Source organism: Anser cygnoides, chromosome W, assembly GCF_040182565.1.
Source record: "Anser cygnoides isolate HZ-2024a breed goose chromosome W, Taihu_goose_T2T_genome, whole genome shotgun sequence".
Classification (NCBI taxonomy): Eukaryota; Metazoa; Chordata; class Aves; order Anseriformes; family Anatidae; genus Anser; species Anser cygnoides.
The window spans coordinates 8,465,317-8,485,674 of record NC_089911.1 but is presented as its reverse complement, the minus strand read 5'-3'; the positions used below and the strand labels follow the sequence as shown (position 1 = coordinate 8,485,674).

General features: G+C 68.4%; 1 protein-coding gene across 1 annotated transcript; it reads right to left on the bottom strand.

Moving 5' to 3' along the window:
• Positions 1–1,769: 1,769 nt before the first annotated feature.
• On the bottom strand, positions 1,770–19,087 carry LOC136788601 (protein kinase C gamma type-like; the record flags this gene model as incomplete). Its single annotated transcript, XM_066987164.1, is given in 22 exon segments — positions 1,770–1,788; positions 2,879–3,114; positions 4,857–4,878; positions 4,880–4,952; positions 4,955–4,994; positions 5,373–5,480; positions 5,892–5,972; positions 7,178–7,231; positions 7,233–7,317; positions 8,324–8,386; positions 9,001–9,095; positions 10,493–10,666; positions 11,635–11,781; positions 12,446–12,475; positions 12,584–12,671; positions 13,121–13,255; positions 14,893–15,051; positions 15,573–15,702; positions 16,462–16,573; positions 16,831–16,913; positions 18,073–18,104; positions 18,906–19,087. Coding segments are annotated over 22 exon segments (2,148 nt in total), but the record flags the coding sequence as incomplete, so codon positions are not given.
• Positions 19,088–20,358: the final 1,271 nt, after the last annotated feature.

The window sequence follows — 20,358 nt, the reverse complement described above, 5'->3', positions numbered from 1 at the left end:
CAAAAAGGGACCCCCAAAAAAAGGACCCTAAAAAGAGACCGCCCCCTAAAGGGACCCCAAAATAAGGACCCCAAAAAGGGACCCCCAAAAAAGGGACCCCCAAAAAAGGACCCCCCAAAAGGGACCCCACAAAAAAAGGACCCTAAAAAGAACCCCCCCCAAAAGGGACCCCACAAAAGGAACCCTAAAAAGGGAACCTAAAAGGGACCCCCCCCCAAAGGGACCCCAAAAAAGGGACCCCTAAAAAGGGACCCCCAAAAAAAGGAACTCCCAAAAGGGACCCCCCCAAAAGGGACCCCAAAAAAAGGACCCCCAAAAAGGGACCCCAAAAAAGGGACCCCCAAAAAGGGACCCCCAAAAAAAGGAACCCCAAAAAAGGACCCCCGAAAAAAGGACCCTAAAAAGAGACCCCCCTAAAGGGACCCCAAAAAAAGGACCCCCAAAAAGGGACCCCAAAAAAGGGATCCTAAAAAGGGACCCCAAAAAAAAGGACCCCCAAAAGGGAACCCCCGAAAAAAGGACCCTAAAAGAGACCCCCCCCCAAAAGGGACCCCAAAAAGGGACCCTAAAGGGACCCCAAAAGGGACCCCTAAAAAGGGACCCCAAAAAAAGGAACCCCCAAAAGGGAACCCCCCCGAAAAGGACCCTAAAAAGAGACCCCCAAAAAGGACCCCAAAAAAGGATCTCTAAAAAGGGAACCTAAAAAGGGACCCCCCAAAGGAACCCCAAAAAAAAGGACCCCCAAAAAGGGACCCCCAAAAAGACCCCCCCACAAAAGGGACACAATAAAAGGGACCCCAAAAAGGGATCCCCCAAAAGGGACCCCAAAAGAGAACCTCATGTAGGGCCCCCCCCCCAAAAAGGGACGCCCCCAAAAGGGACCACCCCTCAAAAGGTAGCGGAAAAAAGAGACCCCCAAAAGGGCACCCCCTAAAAGGGACCCCCGAAAAAAGGGACCCCAAAAGGGACCCCCCCAAAAAGCGACCTCAAAAAAGAGACCTTAAAAAGGGACCCCCAAAAGTGAACCTCCCAAAAAGACCCCCCCAAAAAAGACCCTCAAAAGGAGCCCCCCAAAAAAACCAACCCCAAAAGACCCCTTAAAAGGGACCCCAGAAGTCCCCAAAAGGGACCCCCAAAAGGAGACCCCCAAAAAGACCCCAAAAAGGGACCCAAGAAAAGACCCCCCCCCCCAAAACAAACACCCCAAGGTGACCCCGAAAGTGGACCCCAAACAAGGGACCCCCAAATCCCCCCCCCCCCCAAAACTGGGACCCCAAAACGGGACCTTGAGAGCAGACCCCAAAAACGGGACCCCAGAAACGGGGGACCCCCAAATCCCCCCCCCAAACAGAGACCCCCGACGCCCCCCCCCCCCACTTGAAACCCCAAAACCGAGACCCCAAAACCAGCCCCCCTAAAAAAACCACCCCCTCAAACCCCCCAGTCCCCAAAATATCGGCACCGCCCCCCCCCCAACGAATGGGAACCCCAAAACCGCCCCCCAATTTTTGCCCCCCCCCCCCCCCCCCCCCCCCCCCCCAATTTTTGGGGACGTCCCCCCAATTTTTGCCCCCCCCCCCCCCCCCCCAATAAAGAGGCAGACGCAGACCCCGGCTCGTTCACTTTTATTGTTAAAGGAATTGGGGGGGGGGGCACGGGGGGGCCCGGTTATATTGGGGGGGGGGGTGAAAAGCTGGAGGGGGGCAGGACGCCTGGGTCCCCCCCCATCGCACCCCAAAAGGGGTCCGGGCCCCCCGCCCCCCCCCAGCTCATCCGGGGGAGTCACAGCTGGGGGGGCAAAACGGGGGGGGGGGGGCAAGAAGTGGGGGTGAAGCTGGGGGGGGGCTACAGCAAGGGGGGGGGAAATGGGGGGGCAAAGTGTGGGGGGGGGTCTTAATATGGGGGGGGTCCCAAAGTGTGGGGGGGGTCCCCAAAGTGCGTGGGGGGGGGGGGTCCCAAAATGGGGGTGGACCCAAAGTGGGGGGGGGGGATCCCAAGGAGTTGGGGGGTTCTTAAAGTGGGGGGGGCAAACTGGGGGGTCCCAAAGTAAGGGGGGTCCCCAAGTAAATGGGGGGCCCCTAGTAAATGGGGGTTCCTAGTAAGTGTGGGCGAGCCCCCAAGTAATGGGGGGGGTCCCCAAGTAATGGGGGTCCGAAGTAATGGGGGGGTCCCCAAGTAATGGGGGGTCCCAAGTAAATGGGGGGTCCCAAGTAAATGGGGGGATCCCCAAAGTACGTGTGGGGAGGGAGGGGCGGGCAAAGTGCATATGGGGGGGGCCCCGAAGTGGGGTCCTCCCCCCGAATTGGGGAGGGGGGGTCTCAGATGAGGGAGCCGGGGGGGTCCCCAAATAAATGGGGGGTCCCCAAGTAAATGGGGGGGTCCCTAGTAAATTGGGGGGTCCCTAGTAAATTGGGAGGGGTCCTCAAGTAATGGGGGACCCTAGTAAATGGGGGGGGGGTCCCTAGTAAGTGTGGGGGTCCCCAAGCTAATGGGGGGGTCCCAAGTAATTGGGGGGGGGGGCAAAGTGCGTATGGGGAGGGGACCCCCGAATTGGGGGGGGGGTCTTAGACGAGGGAGCCAGGGGGTCCCCAAATAAATGGGGGGGGTCCCTAGTAAATTGGGGGGTCCCTAGTAAGTGGGGGGGTCCCCAAGCAATGGGGGGTCCAAAATAAGTAGGAGGAGTCCCCAAGTAATGGGGGGCCCTAGGAAATTGGGGGGGGTCCCAAGTAAGTGGGGGGGGGGGTCCCCAAGTAATGGGGGGGCTAGGAAATTGGGGGGGTCCCAAGTAAGTGGGGGGGTCCCCAAGTAATGGGGGGGGGTCCCCAAGTAATGGGGGGGGGTCCCCAAAGTGTGGGTACGTGGGAGGGGGGCAAAGTGCATATGGGGGGGGGGTGGACCCGAAGCGGGCCCCCCCCGAATTGGGGGTGGGGGGGGTCTCAGACGAGGGAGCCGGGGGGGCGGCAGGCGCAGGTCGGGGTGCAGGAAGTCGGGGTTGGTGTAGGTGAACCCCGCGAAGTCGCCCTGGTCCAGCCCCGCCAGGACCAGCTGGTCGGGGGGTCAGCGCGGGGGGGCCCGCGTGAAAAACTTGTCGAAGTTCTCCCCGTTGCGGCCGCACTGCGGGGGGGGGGGACCCCAAAAAAAAAAACGTGGGGGGGAGAACCCCCAAAACGTGGGGGAGATTAACCCCCAAAATGGGGGGGGGAAACCCCCAAAAATGGGGAGAAACCCCCAAAATGGGGGGAGAGACCCCCAAAAAGCAGGGAGATTAACCCCGAGAGAGAGGAGGAATGGGGACCCCAAAAATGCCCCCCCCAAAAGAGGGAGCCCAAAAACACCCCCCCAAAAAGGACCCCAAAAATACCCCCCCCAAAAAAAAAGGACCCCAAAATAGGGAGCCCAAAACCACCCCCCCAAAAGGAAGGGACCCCAAAATCCCCCCCCCCAAAGGCACCCCAAAACCAGGGGCACCGTAAGTAGGGACCCCAAAATCACCCCGCAAAAGGAACCCCAAAACAGCCCCCCGCCCAACACCCCCCCCCAAAAGAAGGGACCCCCCCCAAAAACAGGACACCCCCCCCCCAAAAAAAAGGGACCCCAAAACCCCACCCCAAAAGGCCCCCCCCAAATGAGACCCCCCCCCCAGTGACACCATAAAGAGCCCCCCAAAACCACCCCCCCAAAAGGGACCCCAAAAACAAAGACCCCAAAGTCCCCCCCGCAAAAAGCCCCCCCCCCCCAATTTTCCAACAGAACGGCCCCAAAACCCCGCAAAAAAGCCCCAAAATAATGCAGACAAAAACCAAAATCAGGCAAAACAGCCCCAAAACAGGCCAAAAAAAAACAAAATCAGGCAGAACCCCCCAAAATCGTGCCCCCCCCGACCCCAAAATAAGCCCCCCAACAGCCCCCCAAATGAAGGATCCCCCAAATCCCCCCAAAAATAGCCCCCCCCCCCCCATGCAGCCGGACGGGCACAGAGCCCCCCCCCCCCCCCAAAGCCAGGCATGCGCCGGGGGGGCCCCCAAATTTTTTTTGGGGGGGGGGGGGGGGGCGGGGGGGACAGACAGACAGGAGCCGTGCGGACGGACGGACAGACACAGAGAGAGAGAAGCCGGGGGTGAGCGCCGGGACCCCCCCCCGTTTTGGGGGCGCACCCCAAGGCAGCTGGGGGGGCACGGGGGTCCTGGGGGGTCCTGGGGGGGTCGGGGTGGTCTTGGGGGGTCCTGGGGGGTTTTAGGGTCCTTAGGGGGTCCTGGGGGGGGGGGGGCTTGGATGGTTTTGGGGTGCTGGGGGGTCCTGGGGGGTCCTGGGGTGCGGGGGGGGGGCTTGGGGAGGGGTCCTGGGGGGTTTTGGGGTGCTGGGGGGATCCTGGGGGGGTCCTGGGGTGCGGGGGGGCTTGGGGAGGGGTCCTGGGGGGTTTTGGGGTGCTGGGGGGTCCTGGGGGGGTCCTGGGGTGCGGGGGGCTTGGGGAGGGGTCCTGGGGGGTTTTGGGGTGCTGGGGGGTCCTGGGGGGTTGGGTGCTGGGGGGGTCTTGGGGGCATCTTGGGGGGGGTCCTGGGGGTTTTGGGGTGCTGGGGGGGCTTGGGGTGATCTGGGGGGGATCTTTGCGGGGGGGGGGGGCTTGGGGAGGTTGGGGGGGTCCTGGGGTGATTTGGGGGGGGGGGGGGTTGGGGGGGGGGTCTTGGGGGTAATTTTGGGGGGGGGTCCTTTTTTTGGGGGGGGGTTTTGGGTGCCCCGAGCTGGGTGCTGGGTGCTATTTGGGGTGGTGGGGGGGTACGGGGGGGGGGGTCGTTTATCGGGGGGGGGTTGTTTATGGGGTGGGGGGGGGTCGTTCATCGCGGGGGGGGGTCACTCACCGGGCGGGGGGTGAAGGGGGGGCACCTCGAGCCGCTCCAGGCGCTCCCAGTCGGTGCGGCGGAAGAAGGGGTGCTGGCGCACGTCCTGCTCCCCCCCGGCCCCGCGCCCAGCCGCTTCCCGGGGTGCTTGGTCAGGAACTGGGGGGGGCAAAAATTAGGGGGGGGGGCAAAATTATGGGGGGGCCCCAAAAAATTGGGGGGGCACAGAACCACCCCCCCATTAATGAAGGGGTGCTGGCGCACGTCCTGCTCCCCCCGGCCCCCCAAAGGAATGGGGGGGGGTCCAAGGGGGTTGGGGGGTCCCAAGGATTGGGGGGGCATTGGGGGGGGGCAATTTTTTTCGGGGGGGGGCAGTTTTTTTGGGGGGGGGGGATCCCAGGGGTTTGGGACCCTCCTCAGGGGGTTTGGGGGGGGGGTCCCAAGGACGGGGGGAATCCCAGGGGTTTTGGGGGGGGGGGTCTCGGGGGTTTTGGGGGGGGGTCCCAATTTTTTCTGGGGGGGGGGGGCCCCACTCACCCCCTTGCAGATGGCGACGGCCTCGCGGGACAGGGCCTTGGGGTAGGTGACCGTCTGCTCCATGATGGACTGGAACAGCTCGTCCTCGTCCTCCCCATCAAAGGGGGGCTGGGGGGGGGCCAAAATCAATCGCTGACCCCCCCCGCCACCCCCACCCCCCTCCCCAGAACCCCCCCCCCCAAAAAAAATAAATACCCCACAGCCCCCCCAAAACCCGCCCCAGAGGACCCCAAATAACCCCCAGAGCCCCCCAAATGCCCCCCAAAACACCCCCCACGACCCCCCCCCCCAAAAAAAACCATGACCCCCCCCCCAGCCCCCCCAATACCCCCCAGGACCCCCCCACCAAATAACCCCCCCAAAACACCCCCAAAGCCCCCCCAGAGCCCTCCCCATCCCCCTTAACCCCCCCAACCCCCCCCAATCCCCCCTCAGCCCCCCCAGGACCCCCCCCCCCGGACCCCCCCAGGCCCCCCCCCCCGCCCCCCCCCCACCCCGAAAGCCCCCCCCGGCCCCCACCTGCCCCGCCAGCATCTCGTAGAGCAGCACCCCGAAGGACCACCAGTCCACCGACTTCCCGTAGGGCTGGTAGGCGATGATCTGGGGGGCACCCGCACCCATGGGACCCCCCAAAACACCTGGGTGCCTCCTCAGGGCCCCCCGTGCCCCCCCCCAGGCCCCCCATCACCCCCCGACCCCCCCATCACCCCCCCCATCGCCCCCCCCCACCCCGAAGCCCCCCGGGACCCCCCGGGACCCCCCCGGCCCCCTCCCCTAAATAACCCCCCCCCTCACCCCCCCCCAATGCCCCCCCCACCCCCTCACTGCCCACCCCAAAGCCCCCCGGACCCCCGCCATGACCTCAGGCAGCCCCCTCCCCTCAATAACCGCCAACCCCCATGCCCCCCCGTGCCCCCCGTGGCCACCATGCCCCCCCTTCCCCCTGTGCCCCCCCTGTGCCCCCCTCATTCCCCCCATGCCCCCCTGTGCCCCCCCGTGCCCCCCCATGCCCCCTGTGCCCCCCTTTGCCCCCCCGTTCCCCCCCCCGTGCCCCCCCGTGCCCCCCTGTGCCCCCCTTGCCCCCCCATGCCCCCCCCGTGCCCCCCTGTTCCCCTCCATGCCCCCCTGTGCCCCCCCCGTTCCCCCCGTGCCCCCCCGTGCCCCCCCTTGCCCCCCCATGCCCCCCCCCGTGCCCCCCTGTTCCCCTCCATGCCCCCCCGTGCCCCCCGTGCCCCCCCATGCCCCCCCCTTCCCCCTGTGCCCCCCTTGCCCCCTTCATTCCCCCCCATGCCCCCTTGCCCCCTGTTCCCCCCATGCCCCCCTGTGCCCCCCGTGCCCCCCCCATTCCCCCTATGCCCCCCCCCCCCATGCCCCCCTGTGCCCCCCCTGCCCTCATTCCCCCCCATGCCCCCCTGTGCCCCCCCGCCCCCGCCGTGCCCCCCCCCACGCCCCCCACCTCGGGGGCGATGTAGTCGGGGTGCCGCAGGTGCGGGTGGGTCCCCCCGAACATCCCCCCGTGCCCCCCCTGTTCCCCTCCATGCCCCCCGTGCCCCCCCGTGCCCCCCCATGCCCCCCCTTCCCCCTGTGCCCCCCCGTGCCCCCTGTTCCCCCCCATGCCCCCTTTGCCCCCCCCGTTCCCCCCCATGCCCCCCTGTGCCCCCCCAATCCCCCCCATTCCCCCTATGCCCCCCCCCCCCCATGCCTCCCTGTGCCCCCCTTGCCCCCTCATTCCCCCCATGCCTCCCCTGTGCCCCCCCCCGTTCCCCCCGCCGTGCCCCCCCCGTGCCCCCCCCCGCGCCCCCCACCTCGGGGGCGATGTAGTCGGGGGTGCCGCAGAAGGTGCGGGTGGTGGCCCCCCCCGAACATCTCCTCCTTGCACATCCCGAAGTCGGTGATCTTCACGTGGCCCTGCGCGTCCAGCATCACGTTGTCCAGCTTCAGGTCCCTGGGGGGCGGGGGGCCGGGGGGGCACCGGGGGGCACGGGGGGCACGGTTATTGAGGGAGGGGGCCACTGAGGTCACGGTGTCGGGGGTGGTGTGGGGGTACGGGGGGTGATGGGGGGTCAGGGGGTGATGGGGGGGGTCGGGGGGTGATGGGGGTCGGGGGTGATGGGGGGTCGCGGGGGGTGATGGGGGGCATTGGGGGGTGATGGGGGGGGTCAGGGGGTGATGGGGGGTCAGGGGGTGATGGGGGGTCAGGGGGTGATGGGGGGTCGGGGGTGATGGGGGGGGTCGGGGGTGATGGGGGGGTCGGGGGGGTGATGGGGGTCGGGGGGGTGATGGGGGGTCGCGGGGGTGATGGGGGGCATTGGGGGGTGATGGGGGGGTCAGGGGGGTGATGGGGGGGTCAGGGGTGATGGGGGGTCAGGGGGTGATGGGGGGTCGGGGGGGTGATGGGGGGTCGGGGGGCGATGGGGAGGTCGGGGGGGCATGAGGGGGCATGGTTATTTAGGGGAGGGGGCCAGGGGGGGCACGGGGGGGCAGTTATTAGGGGAGGGGGCTGCTGAGGTCACGGTGTCGGGGGGTGGCGTGGGGGGTACGGGGGGTGATGGGGGTTCGGGGGGTGATGGGGGGCATTGGGGGGGTGATGGGGGCCGGGGGGGGCACGAGGGGGCGGGGGGGCACAGTTATTTCGGGGAGGGGGCCACCAAGGTCATGGTGGGGGTCCCGGGGGCTTCGGGGTGGGGGTGAGGGGGGGGCATTGGGGGGGCGATGAGGGGGTGGTTATTTAGGGGAGGGGGCCGGGGGGGGGGCACAGGAGGGACACGGGGGCGGGGGCTGGGGGGGGGCACGGTTATTTAGGGGAGGGGGCTGCCAAGGTCATGGTTGGGGTCCTGTGGGGCTTCGGGGGGGGGGAGGGCATTGGGGGGGTGATGGGGGGTCAAGGGGGTGATGGGGGTCCGGGGGGTCCCGGGGGGGTCCCCGGGGGGGGGGGTTTTGGGGGGGCTCACCGGTAGATGATGCCCTTGTTGTGCAGGAAGAACAGCCCGATGGCGATCTCGGCGGCGTAAAACCTGCGGGGGGGGGCGCGGGGGGGCGTTATTGGGGGGGGGACGTGGGGAGGGGTCCTGGGGGGGTTGGGGGGTTGGGGGGAGGTTTTGGGGGGATTTGGGGGGTTCCCAAGGGGTCCAAAGGGGATTTGGGGGGGGGGCAGCTCCTAGGGGGGTCCAGGGGGGTCCTGGGGGGGTTGTTTGGGGAGGGGGGGTCCCAGGGGGTATTTGGGGATGTCCTGGGGGTATTTGGGAGGGGTCCCAGGGGGTGTTTGGGGGTGTCCCGGGGGTATCTGGGGGGTCCCTGAGGGTATTTGGGGGTGTCCCAGGGGGAGATTTTGGGGAGGGGGAGCCCTGGGGGGGTGTTTGGGGGGGGGTCCCTGGGGGTGTTTGGGGGGGGGTCCCAGGGGGAAGGGACATTTTGGGGGGTCCCTGGGGGTGTTTGGGGGGGTCCCAGGGGGTATTTGGGGGGTCCCGGGGGGTATTTGGGGGGGGGTGTTTGGGGGTCCCGGGGGGGGTGTTTGGGGGGGTGTTTGGGGGGTCCCGGGGGGGGGGGTATTTGGGGGGGTGTTTGGGGGGTCCCGGGGGGTATTTGGGGGGGGGGGTATTTGGGGGGTGTTTGGGGGGTCCCGGGGGGGGTCACGTGGGGGGGCTCCCTGAACTTGCCGACCTGCTGGATGTGGTACATGAGGTCCCCCCCGGTGACGTACTCCATCACGAAGTACAGCCGGTCCTGGGGGGCGGGGGGGCGGGGTCAGCGCCACCCCCCGGTAACCCCCGGTAACCCCCCCCCAGTAACCCCCAGTAACCCCCCCAGTAACCCCCCGGTAACCCCCAGTAACACCCGGTAACCCCCGGTAACCCCCGGTAACCCCCGGTAACCCCCGGTAACCCCCCGGTAACCCCCAGTAACACCCAGTAACCCCCAGTAACACCCAGTAACCCCCGGTAACCCCCGGTAACCCCCAGTAACACCCAGTAACCCCCAGTAACCCCCGGTAACCCCCGGTAACCCCCGGTAACACCCGGTAACCCCCAGTAACCCCCAGTAACCCCCAGTAACCCCCAGTAACCCCCAGTAACCCCCGGTAACCCCCAGTAACACCCGGTAACCCCCAGTAACCCCCAGTAACCCCGGTAACCCCCGGTAACCCAACCCCCAGTAACCCCCGGTAACCCCCAGTAACCCCCGGTAACCCCCGGTAACCCCCGGTAACCCCCAGTAACCCCCAGTAACCCCCAGTAACCCCCGGTAACCCCCAGTAACCCAACCCCCAGTAACCCCCCCGGCACCCCAGTCCCCCTTCTAGCCCCCACTGCTGCCATTCCCAGTCCCCCCAGTGCTCCCATTGCCCGGCACTCCCAGTGCCCCCAGTTGCTCCCATCCTCAGTGTCCCCAGCCCCCCCAGTTGCTCCCAGTCCTCCCAGTCCCTTCCAGTGCCCCCCCAGTCCCCCCAGTCTCTCCCAGTGCTCCCCCTACCCCCTCTCCCAGCACTCCCAGTCCTTCCCAGCCCCTCCCACCCCCTCCAGTCCCTCCCAGTGCCCCCCAGTCCCTCCCAGTGCTCCCAGTGCTCTCCCTACCCCCTCCCAGTACTCCCAGTCCCCCCGAGTCCCTCCCAGTGCCCCCCCAGTCCCTCCCAGTCCCTCCCAGTGCCCCCAGTACTCTCCCTACCCCCCTCCCAGTACTCCCAGTCACCCCCAGTCCCTCCCAGTGCCCCCGTCCCCCCCAGTCCCTCCCAGTGCCCCCCAGTCTCTCCCAGTGCTCTCAGTACTCCCTCTACCCCCTCTCCCAGCACTCCCAGTCCCTCCCAGTGCTCCCAGTCCCTCCCAGTGCTCTCAGTACTCCCTCTACCCCCTCCCAGCACTCCCAGTCCCTCCCAGTCCCTCCCAGTGCTCCCAGTACTCCCCTCCCAGTACTCCCAGTCCCTCCCAGTGCTCCCAGTCCCTCCCAGTGCTCCCCCAGTCACCCCCAGTCCCTCCCAGTGCTCCCAGTACTCCCCTACCCCCCTCCCAGCACTCCCAGTCCCTCACAGTCCCTCCCAGTCCCTCCCAGTACTCCCCCTACCCCCCTCCCAGCACTCCCAGTCCCTCCCAGTGCCCCCCCCAGTCCCCCCCAGCGCCCCCGCGCACGGCGGTCTGGAAGGTGGAGTGGAGCTGGGTGAGGAAGTGGGGGCGGGGCCCCAGCGCCAGCACGCGGCGCTCCACCATGGTGCAGGCGGCGTCGTCGTCCTGCGCCACCACGTCCTTCTTCAGGATCTTGATGGCGAAGAGCTCGGCCGTGCCGCGCCGCTCCGCCAGCACCACCTGGGGGCGGGGCCGGGAGGGGGCGGGGTCAGGGGGCGGGGCCTAAGGGGGCGGGGCAAAGGGGCGGGGTCTGTTGGGGGCGGGGTCACGTGGGGTGGGGGTACCCGGGGGCGGGTTGGGGCTGCCCAGGGCAGGATCAGCCGGGGGTGAGGCTCGAGGGGGCGTGGTCAGGGGGGCGGGGCCAAAGGGGGCGTGGTCTGTTGGGGGCGTGGTCTGTTGGGGGCGGGGCCGCAGGGGGAGGGGCCTCAGGGGGTGGGGCCTGAGGGGGCGGGGACAAAGGGGGAGGGGCCAAAGGGGGCGGGGTCACGTGGGGTGGGGGTACCCGGGGGTGGGTTGGGGCTACCCAGGGCAGGATCAGCTGGGGGGCGAGGCTTAAGGGGGCGTGGTCGGGGGCGGGGCCAAATAGGGCGGGGCCAGGGGAGGGGCAGAAGGGGGCGTGGTCGGGGCGGGGGACAAGGGGGCGTGGTCTGGTGGGGGCGTGGCCAGAGGGGGCGCGGTCATATGGGGTGGGGGGACCCAGGGGTGAGGCCACCCAGGGCAGGAGCGGTTGGGGGCGGGGCCTCAGGGGGCGTGGCCTCGGGGGCGTGGCCTCAGGGGGCGTGGCCTCAGGGGGCCAACGGGGGTGGGGTCAAATAGGGTGGGGTCATATGGGGGCAGGGGCAAATGGGGTGGGGGTGCCTGGGGCAGTATGGCTTGGGGGCGGGGCTTCACGGGGCGAGGTCAAGGGGGCGGGGCTTCACGGGGCGGGGTCACAGGGGGCGGGGCTTCACTGGGTGTGGCTCCAGGGGGCGGGGCTTCACGGGGCGGGGCCAAAAGGGGCGAGGGTACCCAAGGGGTGGGTCGGGGCTACCCAGGGCGTGGTCGGCCGGGGGGCGGGGCTTAAAGGAGGCGGGGCCTCGGGGGCGTGGCCTCGGGGGGCGTGGCCTCGGGGGGCGTGTCCGGGGGGCGTGTCCGGGGGCGTGGCGCACCTTGCCGAAGCTGCCCTTGCCCAGCACCATCAGGAAGCTGAAGTCCCCCAGCCGCGAGCGCCCGGCCCCGAAGAAGCCGCGCGAGGGCTCCGTGGGGCTGGGGGAGGGCGAGGGGCCGGGGGGGGAGCACGGCCCCCGGCGGACCTTCTGCGGGGGGGGGGGAAAGGGGGGGTCGGGGAGGGGGGCAACCACACAGGGACCCCCTCCGGGCAGGTACAGCCCTCGGGGGGGCATTTAAACATTGGGAGGGGGTATTTAACCCTTTGGGGGGTATTAGTCCCTTGGGGGGCATTTGTCCCTTGGGGGGGCTATTTACCTCGGGGGGCATTTAACCTGGGGGGGCATTTAACCCTATGGGGGTATTTGTCCCTTGGGGGGGGCATTTAACCTTAGGGGGGTATTTAACCCTATGGGGGGGTATTTGTCCCTTGGGGGGAGCTATTTATCTCGGGGGGGACATTTAACACTTGGGGGGAGTATTTGTCCCTTGGGGGGGAGAATTTAAGCCTTGGGGGGGGTATTTCCACATGGGGGGACAAGATTTAACCCCGGGGGGGTTATTTGCCCCGGGGGGGGTATTTCCCTCTTGGAGGGGGGGCATTTAACCTTTCGGGGGCCAACTGTCCCTTGGAGGGGCGATTTAACCGTGGGGGGGCTATTTGCCAATTGAGGGTGGGAATTTGCCCCACGGGGGGTATTTAACCTCTGGGGGGATTTGCCCCATTGGGGCTATTTACACCATGGGGGATTTACCCCGGGGGGGGGTTATTTGCCCCGGGGGGGGTTATCTGCCCCATGGGGGGGTATTTACCTCGTAGAGCTCCAGGGGGTAGTTGCAGGCCTGGAAGAGACGGAGCAGCCGTGAGGGGGGGGGGCAGGGGTTTTGGGGGGGGGGTCAGGGGCAACTGGGGGGTTGGGGGTATTTGGGGGGCGGGGGGGGTCGGGGTACCTCGAATTTGGGCCGGAGGCCGCAGTCGTCGGTGTCGGCCACGGGGACGTTGTAGTACTCGCCCTCCTCCTGGTTCAGCAGCTTGAACCTGGGGGGCACGGGGGGCGTGGGGGGGCTGGGGCGGGCCGGGGGGGGTAGGGGGGGCGTGGGGGGTTGGGGGCTGGGGGGGGGCTGGGGCGGGCCGGGGGGTGGGGGGGGAGCAGGGGGCGTGCACAGCAGGGGCCTCGTGCGAGGGCAAAGCTGGGAGTGGGGGGCTTGTGGGGAGGGTCCTCGTGCAAGGGGGGGGGGTCCTCGTGCAAAGTCCTCGTGCAAGGTCCCTGTGCACGCCCCATGCAGGATCCTTGTGCAAGGTCCTCGTGCACATCCCGAAGAAGGTCCCCGTGTGAGGTCCCCGTGCAAGGCCCTTGTGAAACTCCCCCACGTGAGGTCCCCGTGCAAGGTCCCCACAAGAAGTCCCCGTGCAAGGCCCCCGTGCAGTCCCCGTGCGAGCTCCCCGTGCGTGCGAGGCCCTCGTGCAAGGCCCGTGCGAGCGCTCACCAGCCGTCCACGCGGGCCTTGAGCAGCTCGGCCACGCCGAAGCTCATGGCGCCCATGAAGTCGTTGCGGGAGGTGCGGTCCCAGTCCCACACCTCCACCGACAGCCGCCGCTCCGCGTCCCCCGGCCGCAGCGTGCTGCGGGCACACGCGGCTCGGCTCGCACGCGCACGAGTGGCACGCGCGCACGCACGCATGCACGCACATACTCACGCCTTGCACGCTGCACAGCCCCCTTGCACCGCCCTCGTGCGTGGCCTCCTTGCACCAACCCTGTGCACCAGCCCTGTGCACAACCCCCTTGCACCATCCCCTTGCACCACCCCTTGCACTATTCCCTTGCACTGCCCTCTTTCACCACCCCCTTACGCTGTCCCCTTGCACTTTCCATTTGCACTATTTCCTTGCACCAGCCCTGTGCACCACCCTCTTGCACCATCCCCTTGCACCACTCCCTTGCACTATCCTCTTGCACCATCCCTTTGCACTATTCCCTTGCACCAACCCCTTGCACTATTCCCTTGCACTTTCCCTTTGCACTATTTCCTTGCACCAACCCTGTGCACCATCCCCTTGCACCACCCCCTTGCACTATTCCCTTACACTGCCCTCTTTCACCACCCTCTTACACCATCCCCTTGCACCAACCCCATGCACCAACCCCCCACACCACCCCCTTGCACTATCCCACTACACCACCGCCTTGCACTACTCCCTTGCACGCCCGCCCCCTGCACGAGGGCTCACAAGAGGAAGGCCTCGTTCCACACGGGGTTGAGCGTGGCCTTGGCCCCCCATAACCCCCCAAATCCCCCCATAACCCCCCATAACCCCTTCCCCCACACCCCCCTTGCACGCCCACCCCTTGCACACCTTGCACGAGGGCTCACAAGAGGAAGGCCTCGTTCCACACAGGGTTGAGCATGGCCATAACCCCCCCCAATCCCCCCATAACCCCCCCAAATCCCCCCAAATCCCCCCATAACCCCCTCCCCCACACCCCTTGCACGCCCGCCCCTTGCACGCCTCGCACGAGGGCTCACAAGAGGAAGGCCTCGTTCCACACGGGGTTGAGCGTGCCTTGACCCCCCATAACCCCCCCAAATCCCCCCAAATCCCCCCATAACCCCCTCCCCCACACCCCCCTTGCACGCCCGCCCCTTGCACGCCTCGCACGAGGGCTCACAAGAGGAAGGCCTCGTTCCACACGGGGTTGAGCGTGCCTTGACCCCCCATAACCCCCCCAAATCCCCCCAAATCCCCCCATAACCCCCTCCCCCACACCCCCCTTGCACGCCCGCCCCTTGCACGCCTCACACGAGGGCTCACAAGAGGAAGGCCTCGTTCCACACGGGGTTGAGCGTGCCTTGACCCCCCATAACCCCCCCCCCCAAATCCCCCCAAATCCCCCCATAACCCCCTCCCCCACACCCCCTTGCACGCCCGCCCTTGCACGCCTCGCACGAGGGCTCACAAGAGGAAGGCCTCGTTCCACACAGGGTTGAGCATGGCCATAACCCCCCCCAATCCCCCCATAACCCCCCAAATCCCCCCATAACCCCTCCCCCACACCCCCCCCTTGCACGCCCGCCCCTTGCACGCCTCGCACGAGGGCTCACAAGAGGAAGGCCTCGTTCCAGACGGGGTTGAGCATGGCCATAACCCCCCCAAATCCCCCCATAACCCCCCCCAAATCCCCCCAAATCCCCCAAAACCCCCTCCCCCACACCCCCCCTTGCACGCCCGCCCCTTGCACGCCTCGCACGAGGGCTCACAAGAGGAAGGCCTCGTTCCAGACGGGGTTGAGCGTGGCCTTCACCGTGCGCGTCTTCTGCTTGGAGACGTTCTTGGGGTCGGGGATCAGCTTCAGCTTGACGTAGGGGTCCGAGAGCCCGTTGGGGTCCATCGGGATCAGGTTGCGCGCCCCCCCACTGCGGGGGGGGGGCGTCAGGGGGGCGGGGGGCGGGGGGGGGGGGGTCCCAGGTGGGGGGGTCCCAGGTGGGGGTCCTGTATGGGGAGGTCCCGAATGGGGGGTCCCAGGTGGAGGGGGACAAGGGGGGGGTCCCAGGTGGGGGGGCGAAGGGGGGATCCCAGGTGGGGGGTCTCAGGTGGGGGGTCTGGATGGGGGGTCCCAGGTAGGGGGGTCCCGAATGGGGGGTCCCAGGTGGGGGGTCAAGGGGGGTCTCTGGTGGGGATCCCAGGTGGGGGGTCCCAGGTGGGGGGGACAAGGGGGGTCCCAGTTGGAGGGGGGTCCCGGGGGGTCCAGGGGGTTCCCAGTTGTGGGGGTTCCCGGGGGGGTCCCAGCTGGGGGTGGGGTCCCGGGGGTGGGGTCCCAGGTGTGTGGGAGGGGTCCTGGGGGGGGGGGGGAGGTCCCAGTTGTAGGGGGGTCCGGGAGGGGTTCCTGGGGGGTTCCCAGTTGTGGGGGGTCCCGGGGGGTCCCATTGTGGGGGTACCGGTGACGTGCAGCTGCTCCCCGGGCAGCGCCTGGATGCGGAGCTGCAGCCGCCCGCGGCGCTCGGTGTGGTCGACGCCGCAGAGGCTGGGCACGCTTTGCACGCAGCGCTTGTGCACGTTCATCTCGCAGCCTGCGGGCACCGCACCGCTGCCACGCCGCCCCGGAGCACGGGCGGCTGCGCACGGGGGGCTGCGCACGGGCGGCTTGGCAGGAGGAGCTTCGCACAAGCAGCTTTGCACGAGCAGTTTTGCACGAGCGGCTTTGCAGGAGGAGCTTTGTGGGAGGAGCTTCGCACAAGCGCTTTTGCACAAGGAGCTTCGCACGAGCAGCATCACATGAGCAGCTTAGCATGAGCGGCTTTGCACGAGTGGCTTTGCACGAGTGGCTTCGCACAAGAAGCTTTGCACGAGGACCTTTGCACAAGCGGCTTTGCATGAGTGTTCTTGCACAAGGAGCTTTGCACAAGTGCCTTCGCATAAGGCGCTTTGCAGGAGGAGCTTTGCATGAGCAGCCTTGCACGAGCAATTTCGCATGAGAGGCTTTGCACGAGCATTTTTGCACAATGAGCTTCGCACGAGCGTTTTTGCATGAGGAGCTTTGCACGAGGGGCTTTGCATGGGTGCCTTTGCACGAGCAGCTTTGCACAAGCGGCTTTGCACAAGAGGTTTTGCAGGAGCAGCCTTGCACAAGCAACTTTGCACGAGAGGCTTTGCACACAGAGCTTTGCATGAGCACCTTTTGCACAAGCACCTTCACACCACCAACCCCCGCCACCCCCATAGCTCCCCCCAACCCCCCCCAACAGCACCGTGGCGCGACCCCCTCCCCATTACCCCCTCCCCTGCCCCCCCAGCCCCCCACCCCCGCCCCTCATGCGTTGCACACTCACACGAGCACTTCATGCCCTGGTGCACGAGGCCGTAGAGCAGCGAGCCGCAGTGGTCGCAGAAGGTGGGGCTGCTGTAGCTGTGCAGCTTGAACTTGTGCTTGTTGCGGGGGTCCTGGGGGGGGGGGGGCACACGCACGTGCAAGGCCTTGCACACACATGTGCAAGCCCGGTGCCCCCCCCCCCCCTTACCCATCCACATCCCCCCCCCCTCCCCCTTTTTCCCCGTCCTCGGGCTCCTTCCAGGCCAAGGACGCCCCGAATCTGGGCCACGGCCCCCCCATGGGGGGATGTGGGGGGCCGGGGGGGGGGGTCCGAAATAGAAATTGGGCCGCCCCCCGCCCCCCCCCCGAAACGTCCTCGTGAACTCACGTCGGTCTGCGGCCCCTTCCCGGCCCCCGGGCACTCGAAGGTGACGAACTCATGGCAGCGCTTGTGCACCACGAAGCTGCACACTGGGGGGGGGGCACGGTCAGAGAGACCCCCCCCCCTCCCCCCCCGCCCCAAAAATGCCCCCCCAGCCCCTCCTCCTGATGGCAAAAAAAAAAAAAGGGACCCCCCCCAAACACCCCCCAGGATGCCCCAAAACAACCCCAGGACCCCAAAATGCCCCCAGGACCCCCCCCCCAAATCCCCCCTCGGACCCCCAAATACAACCAGAACCCCCCCAAAATGACCCCCCCGGACCCCAAAATACCCCCCGAAACACAAAATACCCCCAGGACCCCCCCCAAAATAACCCCAGGACCCCCAAATACCCCAGGACCCCCCAAATATCGCCCAAGACCCCCAAAATAACCCCCCGGACCCCAACCCCCCAGGACCCCCCAGAACCCCCCAGGACCCCCCAGGACCCCCAGAGCCCCCAGGACCCCCCAGAGCCCCCAGGACCCCCCAGACCCCCCCGCCCCCCCCAGCATCCCTCCACCTGTTGCCTGGCAACCGTCGCCCGGCAACGCTCGCTTGGCAACCGCGCCCCCCCGCCTGTCAATCACCCACTGGCCCCGCCCCCCGGACCCCCCCCCCCCCCCAAAATCCATGTGGGGGGGTGGGGGGTCCTATGGGTGCTGGGGGGTGGGGGGGCATAGGGTCATGGGGGGGGTCAAATGGGGGTTCTATTGGGGGGGTCCCATGGGGGTGTTAAATGGGGGGGGTCCCATGGGGGGGTTCTATGGGGGGTCCCATGGGGGGTGTTAAATGGGGGGGGTCCCATGGGGGGGTCCCAAGGGGGGGGGTCCTATGGGGGAGGTCCCCTGGGGGTGTTAAATGGGGGGGGGGGGGCCGTGGGGGGGGGGTCCCGTGGGGGGGTCCCGTGGGGGGGGGTCTATGGGGGCTGTTAAATGGGGGGGGTCCCATGGGAGGGTTCTAAGGGGGGGTCCCGGGGGGTGTTAAATGGGGAGAGGTCTCCGGGGGGGGGGCCATGGGGGGTCCCACGGGGGGTGCTAAATGGGGGGGGGGGTCTAAGGGGGGGGTCCTGGGTGGGAGGTTAAATGGGGGGGGGGGTCCCAACGGGGGGTTAGATGGGGGGTTCTATGGGGGTCCCGGGTGGGTGTTAAATGGGGGGGCGTCCCGGGGGGGGCGTTAAGTGGGGGGGTCCCGGGGGGGGGGGCTCACCCATGCACTGCAGGCCTTGCTTCCCGATGCCCCTGGGGGGGGAAACGGCGCCGTCACCCCTGGGTGCCCCCGGGGGGGGGGTGGGCACGGGGGTGCGACAGCGGGGTCCGGGGGGGGCATTGGGCAGAGCCCCCCCCCCACCTGGACCCCCCCCCAGTATCCTTGGGGCGCCCCCACCCCAATACTCCTGGTCCTAGTGACCCCCCCAGCGCCCCCATAACCCCCCCAAACCCCCCCAGACCCCCCCAGACCCCCCCAGACCCCCCATAACCCCATATAACCCACACCCCCCATACCCCACGACCCTCCCGTGCCCCCCCCCGCCCCCCCCCGTGCCCCCCCCGGCCCCAAAACCCCCCCACCAGATGAAGTCGGTGCAGGGGCTGCAGAAGGGGGCTGCTGGAAGCCCCCAGACCCCTGATACCCCCCAAACCCCCCCATACCCAATACCCCCGATACCCCCCGACCCCCCCAATACCCCCCGACCCCCCCCGTGCCCCCCGGCCCCCAAAGCCCCCCACCAGATGAAGTCGGTGCAGTGGCTGCAGAAGGGGGCTGCCAGAAGCCCCCACACCCCCATAACCCCCCATAACCCCATATCCCCCAATACCCCACGACCCCCCCGATACCCCACGACCCCCCCACGACCCCCCCGTGCCCCCCGGCCCCAAAAGCCCCCCACCAGATGAAGTTGGTGCAGTGGCTGCAGAAGGTGGGCTGCTGGAAGCCCCCAGACCCCCATAGCCCCTCCAAACCCCCCAAACCCCAATACCCCCGATACCCCCCGACCCCCCAATACCCCCCGACCCCCCCGTGCCCCCCCGGCCCCCCACCAGATGAAGTCGGTGCAGTGGCTGCAGAAGGTGGGCTGCTTGAAGAAGCGGGCGGTGAAGCGGTGGCTGCGCACCTCGTGCACCTCCTTGTGGCGCAGCGCCCCCCGGCGGCAGAACAGCGGCCGCCCCCGGCCCGCTCCGCCTCCGCGCCCGGCAGCGCCATCGGGGCACGGACACGCGTGGGGGGGTCACGGACACGCGTGGGGGGTCACGGACACGTGTCGGGGGGGCTGCGGGGGCAGAGAGGGTCGGGGTCGGGGTCAGATTCGGGGTCAGCCCATGGGTGGGGATGGAGGCACGGGCACGTGGAGGGACCCACGGACACGCGGGGGGGGGGGGTCACAGACACTCGTGGGGGGGGGGGTCACGGACACGCGGGGGTGGGGGCCCGGGGGGGGGGCTGTGGGGGCAGAGAGGCTTGGGGTCGGGGTGGGCGCATGGACAGGGATGGACCCACGGACACACGGGGGGGCCCACGGACACGGGGACGGACCCACGGGCAGACCCACAGACACAAGCGGAGACCCACGGACACGCGGGGGTGGTCCCAGGAGGGCTGTGGGGGCAGAGGGTCGGGGCTGGGGCGGGCCCACGGACGGGGACGGACCCACGGGCAGGGACGGCCCCACGGACGGCCCCACGGACGGCCCCACGGACAGCCCCAGCCCCACAGACGGCCCCACGGATGGGGACGGACCCACGGACGGCCCCACGGACACGTGGAGGGCCCCACGGCCGGCCCCAGCCCCCCCCCCCCCCGCGCCGCCCCCGGCTGCGCCAGCCCCGCCGGTGACTCACGGCCGCCCACGGCCGGGGCTGAGCCGCCCACGGGTGGACGGACGGACGGACGGACGGACAGACGGACAGCACCATGCACGGGCAGAGCCGCACGTGGGTGAGGGACGGACAGAGGGAGCCACGGAGGGACCCACGGACAGACGGACGGACGGGCGTGGGGTCGGACGGACAGACGGACGGATGCCGGGGATGGACGGACAGACGGACGGGTGCTGAGGACGGACGGATGGACGGATGCTGGGGACGGGCGGACGGACAGACGCGGGGGCGGACAGACGGACGGACGGGCGTGGGGGGGGGGGGGGGCCACGGACAGACAGACAGACGCTGAGGCCCCCGGACGGACGGATGCTGGGGACAGACGGATGGACAGACGGACAGACGGCCACGGGGGTCGGACGGACAGACAGATGCCGTGGACGGACAGACGGACGGACGGGTGCTGGGGACGGACGGACGGACGGACAGGTGCTGAGGCCCCCGGACAGACGGATGCTGGGGACGGACGGACAGACGGACGGACAGCTGCTGGGGACGGACGGACGGACAGGCAGGTGCTGAGGCCCCCGGACAGACGGCCGGCCGTGGGGACGGACGGACGGACAGACAGACAGGCAGACGGATGCCAGGGATGGACAGACGGACGGACAGCCGC